Source organism: Ruditapes philippinarum, unplaced genomic scaffold, assembly GCF_026571515.1.
Source record: "Ruditapes philippinarum isolate M1 unplaced genomic scaffold, ASM2657151v2 ctg1045_1_1_1_1, whole genome shotgun sequence".
Taxonomy (NCBI): domain Eukaryota; kingdom Metazoa; phylum Mollusca; class Bivalvia; order Venerida; family Veneridae; genus Ruditapes; species Ruditapes philippinarum.
In genome coordinates, this window is record NW_026864684.1 from 62,810 (window position 1) to 75,526 (window position 12,717).

General features: G+C 30.9%; 2 protein-coding genes across 2 annotated transcripts in view; both read left to right on the plus strand.

Annotated features, from left to right (window-relative positions):
* The first annotated feature begins 158 nt into the window (after nt 1-158).
* LOC132726513 (fibrocystin-L-like) lies at nt 159-4,127 on the plus strand. The gene is made up of 4 exons (XM_060711842.1): nt 159-263; nt 721-778; nt 1,436-1,529; nt 4,067-4,127. Exons 1-4 carry the CDS (start codon nt 159-161, stop codon nt 4,125-4,127), a joined length of 318 nt encoding a protein of 105 aa, XP_060567825.1.
* A 2,120-nt stretch (nt 4,128-6,247) lies between these two features.
* Nucleotides 6,248-12,717, plus strand: part of LOC132726508 (fibrocystin-L-like) — a 33,948-nt gene continuing 27,478 nt past the window's right edge. The window contains exons 1-11 of the mRNA XM_060711837.1: nt 6,248-6,266; nt 6,392-6,508; nt 7,401-7,747; nt 8,144-8,211; nt 8,738-8,897; nt 9,187-9,295; nt 9,758-9,901; nt 10,515-10,678; nt 10,905-11,129; nt 11,784-11,917; nt 12,336-12,508. Of these exons, the coding sequence (XP_060567820.1) occupies nt 6,248-6,266; nt 6,392-6,508; nt 7,401-7,747; nt 8,144-8,211; nt 8,738-8,897; nt 9,187-9,295; nt 9,758-9,901; nt 10,515-10,678; nt 10,905-11,129; nt 11,784-11,917; nt 12,336-12,508 (1,660 nt within the window). The remainder of the gene's footprint in view (nt 6,267-6,391; nt 6,509-7,400; nt 7,748-8,143; nt 8,212-8,737; nt 8,898-9,186; nt 9,296-9,757; nt 9,902-10,514; nt 10,679-10,904; nt 11,130-11,783; nt 11,918-12,335; nt 12,509-12,717) is intronic.

Here is a 12,717-nt window from a genome sequence, read left to right on the forward strand (position 1 = left end):
GAATTTGATTAATATATTCTTTTTCTATTAAAGTAATGGTACATGAAGTAGTAAAGATTGTAGAAATGTATAATTATAATAAAAACCGTTTTGGATTCTATTAGTATTGTAATAATAACATAATTTTCATAAAGATGATATTTTATATTTCCAGAGGTATGACGGAGGAGGATCACTATGTCAAGGTCAAGGTCGACGGTGATGTTGTTGCAGACAGTGACCTGTGTGGCGGTGATCCGACCAGCTTCAAGTGTACTTTCAAGGTAACGCACTTTTTTTTGCAAATATCAAGATTTTCATTTCATTTTTTGATTGTATAAATCAATATTTTTACTCAAGATTTAAATACGGACAAAAATTAATTTCTTAGCAATTTATTTTCTATTTCAATTATATCTCCTCCGTACAGATACTTTCGTTTTAGCAAAAACGTTATTCTGACATGATTGAAAAGCTTTCAAGAGTAGATGATTAGACAGATTTGATGAATGCATTCATACTGTGAAATTAACTGACAGTGTAAAATATTGTGTTGATTTTTTTTCTATGTAGAAAGAATATTGCAAGATGACGCATGCTAGTTATATACTATTTACCTCGTCAACTTAATGTAATTTGTTATTTACCTCATATTTACATGTATTGTGTATTGAGTGAATTATTAAATCTTGAAATCTTGAATATCTTGAAAATCTGGAAAAATGTTCTCTCTCGTTTTAGCCACAGTCTAAATACACCCCGACAATAGAAACATTTACACCGCAATCTGGAAAACCAGGTAAGTATTTTTTCTAATAATTCATTTCATGATATTCTAAATAAATAAGGTAATGCGACAATCTTGGCATTCTATTAATAGATTTTATTTAGACGAGGCAAAGCGACAATTTTAGAACAGTGTTCAAAATTGTTTTAAAAACACCATTAATGCCATTAAAATTGTTTCATTTAAAAAAAAATGGCTGAAATTTTTTAAAAAAATGAAAAAAAATCATAAATTTTGCAAAGAGCTAATGAATGTCAAAATCAGCGCATGTAATATGCTGATGCTATGGTGAACTATCACGTAATCTTCTATATATTTCAAGATTTGTTATAATTTTAAGGGTTTTTGTGTTTGTTTTATTTTTTAGAGACAGATAATATTACTAATTTATAAGTGTAATCCATTTCCCTGAATACTACCTTGATGATCAAGAATGGAACAGAGCATGTAGTGTATTCTGTTCTGATCTATTAAAATTGGTATAGATATGGGTATCAAATCGTGATTGCTGTTATGTAATTGGAATCAATCTTACAGACTTTCAGAAGTTAATTATTTGTTAATTGTTCTCATCCTGGACTAATAAGCCATACCCCACTTGATAATTTGGAACTTGCACACACCTCAGACTATACGGATGCAATATGTTACAATAATCTTTTTTTCCAGAACTATTTCTATCAATGCGAGGAAAGCTTGTCAGTGACAGATATGGAAGTAATATGGCAGCGGCGACTAATCTGAAATCCGAAAAACTTCTTAGGTATGATTGTCAAATTACCGTTATCTCAGTAAATATTGTATGTTTTGTGTAATAGTTATAATGAGAAATAAAATAAAGCTTGAATGAAAGCGGCAATATTACTTTACCCAAAAATTATCTATTTTGGTTTGGTTTTAAATCACACCAACGCGGTTAAGGTCATCTGGTGATTGTCTAACTTTTATGGTGCACAATTAGCCACCGAAGTTCAATAAGCAAGTATGATAACTTCATTAAAATGCGCTGGCTGGATTCGAACTAACAACGGTGAAAAGACAGATTGTGTCCGATTTATTCCACAAAAGGTTCTTTATGTTAGGTACCATTTTTAGTTTCTCTTCAAATGACCTATTTTTTTTCTTTATTTTTACCAGATGTGCTTATCAAAGAAAGGTTGCAGCGGTTAAAAAGAATATACATTGTGTATATTGTTTAAATAAACTAAGCTTGATTAAATTACAATTTTAAAGCGGCCTACAGCTTTCATTTTCTGCTTTTGTTGTTTCAATCTAAGTATTTCAGTAATTTTATCTTGGAAAAGTTCATCATATCACTGTTAAACCTTCTTCTACTAAGCAACATCAATTCAAAAGACCGCTGCATTGCAAATTTTCAAAACAATCAAATATATATTCGTTTTTTATCAATTATTTTATTTGTTCTCTATAATTTTATTGAAAATATTGGCCGTTCATATAAATAAGACAGTTTAAAACGTTTCTTATGGGGCATTAAATAAAATGTTAGCGAACAGTGTCCAGCATAAGTCATTTCTATAGACAAACATCCGTTAAACATTTATGACCAGATAAACAAAAGTTGCGTAAATATACTTTTAATTATTTTGGCCTATGTATTGGACAGTACATATAATAATAGTACAATGAAAAGTACAATATATAATTAATAAGTTAAATCAACAATCTGGATTTTTAACCAGATCAACTTTCACATTTATAAGATTATAAAAATATTGACGAATATTTGAAATAATATGTTTTAAATCTCCTTATACACTTAATCCAATTTCACGCTGACATAAAATTAATAATAAATGACGCATGCGTAAAAGATCGGTCGAATTTTAGGACAGGGTAAATGCTCGATTGTAATCAATATTTGACCCGGAGATCATGTTCCTTAAACAATATCAAATTAAACAAATTAATTTAATTAACTAAACAAATTATAATTCTAAATTAAACTCGATTTAAAGTGGATTGTTTTTTAATGGGCAAATCTTCAATAAGTATTTCAGATATAGATAAAAACAATAGAAATGCACAATTTGGATATTCATACAAGATAGTCCTACGAAAAAAATTGATGTATTTTTAGGTGATTAAGTTTAAAATATTGATATGTTGAATAATAATACTTTGTTTTAGAACAATTTATTTTCTGATTTATTTTCTGCTATTCATGTATAAATATATCTTATATGGGATCATGTATCTCATACTTATCAACCATATTCATATATAATTATATCATGGTTTGTTGTTATGTATGATACTAAACACTATCAACATAAATATTTAGGGTATTACAGACATACCATTTTAGACAAATTCACATAACTGTATAATTTTATTCAGTATTTTCATTTATATGACTGTGTTGTTCGGTTATTACATGGGAAACAATCAAAGTGAAATACGTTTACGGACCTTTTATGTAGTAAATCGTGTAATGTTTGTTATAAACGATATTCATACAAATTCTGAAAACATTTTTCATTAAATGTCTAATATTAATGTCTCATATTTAGACACAACATCCTTCAGTGTTGTTATATTTTCTGATCGTTCTGGGAACATTAGTTGCAGCACATTAAGTGTTGAAAATTAGTACCGCTCAAGCCGGTGCTGGGGGGGGGGCGTGATAGATGTTGCACTTTTTTATTATACCTCATGTACAGACTTCCTAAATATCATTGCATGTTTTGCAGTCAACTGACACACTTTCGTATTGTACTGAAAATCGGATTAAGATGATAATTAACTTTTACATGTGAGAAAATGTAACAGACAGAATATACATTAAAATTTCTTTGTGTTAACTGTTTGGTTAGTCACCAGTCTATATATGAAAGATGATCGATCTTAGATTGACTATATAGGTGCAGATCGTTAGAAATATTCCAGCGTTCAGAGCGCACAAGTAAAGCACATCCAATACATCAAGAAATTAAATTTTTATTGACTGCTGGCGTAGTAATATTCCAATCGCGTAAATCAATAATATATGTAATTTTGTGATAAAAGGATTTGAAACTTAGTAATAAAATGACCAGTCAATTTTAAAATAGATAAAGTATTATGATTATCTGAATATTATGGCAAAATATTGGAACTATTTTTGCTCCGCGCAGATAGCCTAGATGCGTTCAAAACATAGTAAGCTGAATTTATCGTAATTAAGACGCAAACAAAATATTTGATTTAAGTATTTTAGTGGTATCTCGGTCCTTTGCAACTACGGAAGCTCGTCCAGATATACAAATACAGTACAAATTAATATTCTTTCTATTTCAGAGTATATGCCGGCCCACAGGATTGTGGACTGAAAGATGGCGACACATTGTATGTATTGTAATGTTTTGTTGTTGTTTTTGTTGTTGTTTTAGGGGGGGTGCATCTCTCATTTGTGATTAAATTAGAGCTTTATATTTGAATTTTTATGAAAACTTCATTTGTACATCAAAGAATATTGTACTTTGGGCTATTTCTGAATGATACCAAAACATTACATTAACTAACTGATGACATGTAAAATCATCAATATACCCTGTACGCTATAGCGCTGAACTGCTAATAGCTATAACTTAAAACGGAATAATAAAAACTAATACATGTAAATTGTTCACTTATTGCTCACAAATATCAAAATAATTAATGATTGTTTTAGTAATGGTCTAGCTCTTGATAATGAAGAATCTGACTATGGAACGCTCAAATGTAAAACAAAGGGAACATCTGTTGGTAAGTTGTTTTATGATTTATTTGCACGCGAACTCTAGTGCATACTAGATTATTTAAAAAAACACTATATACGAGTATTTGTAATACAATTCGTTAATGTTGAAGGTTACACAGCAACAATAGTGATACAAAATATCTAGACCGTTTCTTGAAATGATATCTTAATTAATCTTTATCTGGAAATGGACTTTTCCACCATGACCATTCATGACCATGACCATTCATCATTTTAGGGAAATTCTCAGACTTTGTACTGTCGAAATAGGATACACTGCATACCTCAAAATTGGTCAGCACTGGAGCAATTGTTGGAAGTGTACTGGTATGTTGTGGCCAGCAGGTTTAGGGATTATGAATAAATTCAACAATTTGATGCAAATTTTTTATTTTGTGAATGCACGTTTTACAATCACTATGACCAATAAATTGTTATCATTGTTTGCAGGATTTTTCAACGCAAGTTTCATCGTAGAATCGCCATATGGAAGGTAAACATTTGTCTAACATTTTACGAAATACAATTATGTTATAATATCTCTATTTATTATGATTTGTTTTGTTAAATAATAATAGTGATAATTACGTGGAATATAATGGTAATGATGATGATTAATTATGTATCTATTAATTGTTGTTTATTATATTACTAGTAGTGGTGCTTGTGGCAAAAATGATTATGATTATTTTTATCATGTTGTTGTTGGTGTTGATGTTGTTGTTGTTGTTGTTGTTGTTGTTGGTGGTGGTGGTGGTGGTGTCGTTGTTGTTGTTGTTGTTTTCCTGGGGGGGGTTCTATAATTTGTGATGAACTTGAAATAAATCCATCTTCATTCAAGGGATACTCGTGCATTAAATATAGTTGTCCTATGTCTTGAGATATGTCGGATATAATATATAATTCTTAAACAGCTTAATGTAGAGGGTAATTTCCATAATAAAATAATAGATTTTAATTATATTCATGTTTAAATGACTACTGAGAAAAAAGAAGCGTTGACCTAGTACTGTCACATTTATAATTCTTCATATGACACCAGCATATTTTAGTCAATGAAATTTACAAGAACTTGTTTAAGCATCGAGCTTAGATAAAATTAAAATTAATTTGTTTTAATTAAACATAATTTTCATCAAAGTCAACCTAAAATATTTTACAGATCAAACCCTGATCCGGAACTGTACCGTATGTCATACAATGATAAAGTTCATATGTTCCAGGTATACACAGGTAAATGTTTATTATTATTATTATTTTTAATTATTATTTTTATTATTATTATTATTATTATTATTATTATTATTATTATTATTATTATTATTATTATTATTATTATTATAAAAAGCTAGCAATCATCTCAAAATAGATCTTTGGATCCGATTTTTTTTGTAGCAAGTCCATGAAATTTTAGAAAATTAGAGGATTCTTAATATTAATTTAATCATAAGCGTAACTCAAAAATACATATCAAGCAGTTATCATGATTGTACATGTATATACATTTGTATACACGTGTTTATCTGATTTTTTTATTTTTATGAGAAAATATGAGGGATTCGTGGTCAAAATTTTCTTAGGTGACATATGCTTAAATGACAGAAATAAATTTACCGGTTTGATATTTTTAAATTTTATGATTATATTTGGGAGAAAGATATTTTTCAAACAGAATATTGGTTAATCGTCAAAAGATCTATAAATATATTTTTTCAAAATTACCAAAGCCGACATTAGTTATGTGTGTAGCATTGTGCTGTATAAATCATGTGATGGGGAAAAACACTTTAATTTCATTATTTAAACCATTTTAAGAAGGAAGTATAGAAAGTTCTCGAATATTTGTCAATAACTAAATTCTTACATACATGTATATATTTCAGATATTACGAGAATCAGACAAGCTGAGGGCAGCCTGGAGGGAGGTTTGATACTCACAATCTACGGCAATTACCTTGATGACAAAGCACCTTATACACAACCCAGGGCATTCATTGGAGGTATCAAGAATTACATTATATCATTGCTTTGTTCTTAACATACTGAGTGTTTAAAATGGATTTGTCCAGCTTTGAATCTGGTACAGTCCAATTAAAAATCATGTATTTCTATATCAAAATGCCAACAAGCCTCGTTACCGCCCAATTGTACCTCGGAACTGATATTCTGATCCGAACCGCAAACTATGACAGACATCACCAGGTCAGTCTGCACAAATGTACAGGCAGACCTTGCTGTGTGAAAATGCTCTTGTTTCAGGTGGGTTTTAGAATAGGAATGAATGATTGGCGATGACACCTGCTTTACTTAAGTCTGTAACTCTTACATTGTCGTATTCATTTAATAAAATATGACTCCGGAATCCTGCAGGATTATAAGCTTCAACTTTATACAGCGAATAGAACAGGGTCTGGGCAGACTAGACAGATCTGTTTGATGGCATGGTAAAGTCATTATCGCCGCAATCATTCAAAAGTTATTATTTATACACGTTATAAATATTCATCAGTAATTAGACTGTAAAATTATATCTGAAAATATTCAAAATGGAAAGTAATATGATTTTAATGAGGTAAGAAATGACTATTATTGGTCTTTGCATATAGTGTTCGGCGAGGGCATAAAATAATGCACGATTTTTTAATATCGCGATTGTGACGTGCTTTGGGATAAATAACTTAAATGAATAAGAAGTCGTCGGTGGTATATTAAATGGTTAATAACAATAATTAAACTTTGAACAAAAAGCTATATGAGTATGTGTATACACGGTAGCATGTATTTACCACTACCATCTATGGACAGATTCAATCAAAATAATCTGCTCCATTTTCATATTTTTTTCTTTTGTTTTTGCATTCTTTGGTTTCCTTAAATCTATTGTTATTTAAGATACGGAATGCGTAATAAAAGACGTTGTGGTAGACCAGTATGTGAGCTGCGAAGTGGCTCCAGACGCCAGTGCTGGTGTTTCCAGTTTCCCTGGTAACCGTGGTGTTAACTTTGAGTACTGGACTTCCACAAGCAAGGACATGAGTAGCCTAGACAGCATCCTATCACTGACCAGCTCATCAGCTGGTTATAACGCCGATGTTTTGGACGAGACATACTTCTATGACGTCAACGATACAATGGACAGTTACGTCAGTAAAATGACGACATATTTTACACCACCTCATACCGGAAAATACCAGTTCCATTTGCTCGCAGACGATGGCGCCAAATTGTTCGTTGATGGTGTGAGTATTTTCGAGACTAAGAAAAAGCTGTTTGAATTAAGTAGAAGTTAGATCATAGTGTATATTGTTAACTATGTATGTACATGTATATTTATGACAAAAAACTGTACAGTTTAAGACAAAAGAATGTTCTTCTTCTGTGAATGTCATAAAAAGTAAACAAAAAAAAGTCCGTTTTCATAAGCCATAGAGTGATTTACCTTTATAAATTATTATAACGTTTCACGTGAACGAAAACCTGGCAAGAATGCCAGAATCATTATAACATAACGGCTTGTTTAAATTATCAAATCATTTAATTCCTGTTTTACATGTTTTAGCTTTTCTCTGATGGTTACTCTTGTTTGCCTGTTCACCTATCACTCTTCTGTCTAATTCAATTTCATTACTATTTAGGTTGAAGAAATAACATCAGAAAAGTCGTGGGGTACATCCAGAAAAATGACTCTAGATAACTCCAAGAGGTTTGTGTTCAACTTATTGTAGATGTAACTGTTTTCAAATATATCTTTGGTAACTTGTTCTTAGTTTATAGTCATTAGTAGAAATGTTTTTAGTAAATCGTTGTAAATCAGACATACAACTTGCATTAGAATTAAAATTATGATAACAAGTAATGATCCTCGCCATTAAGTCATTTCAAAAAAGGACATGATTTATCAAAATACATAAATTTACCTCAAATGCATTTAATATATTGTAAAAAAAGGGAAAACTGATTCCCTAAGAAAGCTCAACACGGCCTAATTGAAACTTTGGGAGGCTCGCTTTGGTTGAGCCTATTCATGGACGGTACACTTTTATTTCTATTTTATGATCTTCTTAATTGAGTGATTTCTAAAATAAAAAAGATGATCAATCAAAACAATTTATTCACATTTAACACATTAGATATATTGTAAATAGATCTGCATTTTGAATTTTCACTCAGGTTTGTCAACGTTTGGGAAAAACAACGTTAAAGCCAGCTTTTAATCTTTTCTTCTTTAGATATCTTCTTCACGTAATTCACTACGAAACAAGTGGTGATTCGTCCATACACCTGAAGGTGAAATATTTCAACACGACATTCACGAGGTCTTGGACAGGCAACGCCAAACAGGAGGAACAAGTTATCAAGATTTCGTCCACAGTAAAATACGACGTACAAGTAGGTGCTTCTATTCCATTTCTACTTCTACAAAATTTATTATTAAGACTTCTGTTAAAACTGTTAAAATTACTTGATCAATATAAATAAGATTTAGTTATGATTAAATTGCAATAAGAACGCAGGCATAAAATGTTTATACGCCATATATGATATATATGTTTTAAGGTTTACCACTTGGATTTTCAATCAAATTTTAACGAGTATTATTTAATATGCTGTTAACATTTGTGAAGTATTCCCATTGTTTGAGTGTCAAGTGAATATATTTTTCTTTTTTGTTGGGAAGGAACTGGAGTTTAATCAGTTTTCGAGTCAAGATGCTACAAATGAAGTACAGACTGTTGAGGTGACCACACCTGGTCAGTTCAGATTTGGTCTCTTTAACGTATATACAGGTATGTATTCTATCGTCCAATTTTTTATTCTTTGTAATTTCTAGTGGCATTGTTCATTTAATGAAGCCATTTCCTATTAAAACCTCCGAATTAAGAAATATATATGATCAAGATGTCAATACGAACACGTAAGTAAGTAAATTCATTGTTGTTGACTGTTGTAATGAGTAAAAATACCAGAATGTGTTAATTGTGCATATGCATGGCGTATTCCTTTACTAGCGATTAGAAGGCTAGATGTGCATCATATTACCTTTAGATGCATCGATGTGACTGGAACGCAACTCCTGGTATGAGTATGATTAAAATGTTGTTGTTATGTGTAAAATGAAAGGTTTAAAAGTCAAAATTCAAAAACATATATTTTAATCTATTTATTATATAAACTATCAAATAAAGTTAAGAAAAACATATATCTTTAAGCCTTATGTGAGACAAATACCCATTGATTTTGTAATCCAGAGCCTCTTACTATTGACATGGACGAAGCAAGTGTTCAAGATGCTATAAATAGTATACCCATATTTGGAAGTGAAGAATCAGTGACTGTAGTGCGGCAGTCGTCTGCTACACCAACCTACCAGATTACATTTAACTCCAAAGGAGGTAGTCTTTCTAATATCAAAATAACAATATACATTACTGCATATTGTCCAACAACATTGTCCTGGCACTCTTGCATTTGACCCCATAGTCGGTCAATTCCGTAAACGTTACTATCTACTTGTAAATCGATGTGAATGTATATAACCAGTTGGTTATAACAAATGGTCTAAATTATAAATCAAATACATGAAGTGCCAGGTCAATATTGTTACATTTCGTTACAATAACGATGATGCAGTGTTTGTTGATTAAATTTTACACAAAAACATTTAGTCACCACATATCTTAATTGAAGAATAAAGTAATAGGATTAATAGGACAAAATTTGTTCAGTTTGCAGTGACCTAACACATAGTTTTCTCAAAATACGTGCAACTGCAATTGACAGGTGCACTTTAAAATCATTTTTTAATTGTGCTGAGTTGTAAAGGCTGCAAAATGTCTATCATCTATTTGTTTTAAAACTTAAAACTTACTTGACATGTTTTCATTTTCTTAGCCAAATAAAAAATGAATACATTTGACCTTTTTATTTGTTTTAACACTATTTATTGTCCGGAAATACGTTGATAATCATAATTTGGTCTTACGAGAGGTAATTGTGTATATCTAGGTGACTTCCCAGATATTCGTGTCGTTGAAGTGGTAAACAGTTCCTCAGTGCAGTATGAAGTATCCCAGGATACAACTGGTGCACCAGACTTAGATACAGTGGCGCTTTCTTTGGCGGGAGTTGTCTCAGAACCCTTTTCTGTGTCTGGCCTCAGTGCATCAAATGTAAGTTGAAATAAATATTTCTTCAGCATGGCAACTAATATCATATTTGCAATTTGATTAGTCATTTTCTCTAGTAAAATTCTTTTTCACTAAGTTTGTTATTAGACCAGACATTTTCTAAGCTAATCAAACCCGTATAACGAGATTTTTTGGTATAAAGATGATACTAATATAAACATAGATAGGAAAATAAACACTTTACTAATTATATGCTTGGTAATTCTAGCTAGAGAAAGCTGTAAGTGGTATGTTTGAAGCTAAATGCCCGAAAGCGTTCTCGCCAAGTACAGCCAAATATTTCCAAAGTTTCGAATCTGATTCTCCTCAATTTGGCGGGAAAAGAGTGAAAGACACAGAACCTTTTTGTGGAAGATATTCACTGAAGGACCCCTATCTACTTTACAAGAAACCCGATGAAGATTTTGGAATTACAATGTCATCTTATGGAGTTGTATGTATATTTATCTTTTGGCCACATTTCGTTTCAATCGGATTTAAGTTCTTTTCTACTGCTTTATTTCTTACATGAAGCGTAGCAATTTAGGAACTGGTTTTAATAAGGGTGCACTTTCGTTGTTAAACCTGATTTGCTTTGTCTAAGTGTACATTTTTGTTAATATCATCATATTATTACTAAAATTAGTTGATATCAATTTCATTCTGAAACTGCTATGTTCAGTTTTCGCTTTTTATATTAAGTAGTTAATTTCACTTTATTAAGATATATGTATTTGGTTGATATCAAACTATTGACTTTGTTTGACATCGTTCATTATATTTATGTGATTGCATTGAATTATTTGCTATCATTATTTTGCACCAAATCCTGTTGTTGACATTCTTTTTCTTGGTATGCAATACCTCTTCTAGATATTAATTTCTTAATTTACCGAATTAATTTGTTTTATACTATATTGAACCTGCAGTATAGATTCTATTTCACAACATTGAACCATATATAATATATAAACGGCAGAATCTGTAAAAACAAAGCGCTCATTTAACTATAAACACCAATCTTTTTTTTATAAAAACCATTTTCAAATATTTAGCGTTGTAGGGGAATAAAATGTTACATTTTCACACTGATGAATGTTTGTTTCAGTTATGTTTCGCTTACAAAGGATATTTGCAGAATTATATAAGTATTACTTTCTCGTATAAAGCACCAACGACACTGGAAACTAAATCTGTATCTCTCCACATCCCACATATGTTTAAAACTGATTTCAACACTGAGTAAGTAATTTACGAAAATCACTTGTGTAAATTTACATCGAAAAATCCGATCAGATAATAATCTGGCGAATAAAAGATTAAATGTTTAACGTAAATCATGCAATTGGTCCTGATTTGCTTTGTTTTTATTACATTTACATTAGCTTCTCGGTGGACAACCAAGTAAGGTACGATGGCTCTACAATTTAATACTTACACTTTTCTCATAACTTCCATATTAATTTTGTAGATACGTCAATCTGCTGTAATTGTTTTTTTAAGTTGTAACTGTAAAAGATTGTTTGTAACCCCGGAAAAGATGGAAAAAAGCCAAAATATTCTTTATTCTAGAATACGTCTATTGTTTGATAAGTTTAGAAAAAAACAACATTATTTGTACTGTCAACAAATGAATTACTTATAAATATTGCATGAACAGATCAGAGACGTGGTTCTATACCTGTTTGAATATATACGACGAAGTGAAGGGACTCTACCCCGGTGCTACCCAGCATAGACTTGATGCCGTGAGAGTATACAGTTTAAATTTTGACCAGTCCGGTTATATAGACGCTGTTGTTATTGGCCAGAAAGAAACAACTAACGACCCAGGTAATTCACTTTAGCTTATGGTCCGCGGTAAATTTAAAACGTATTTTAATATTTATTTTTCCTTTCTCTTTCAATATCCTCTGCAAGCCAATTGTCCGCCTAGTTATTGTTTGGTGTCACTATGTGTATCCTGTACAACTCGATAATGTGGAGGTTTCATGGCCTGTTTTTATTAGATATCGATTACAAGAGTGTTTTAATTCAACCGA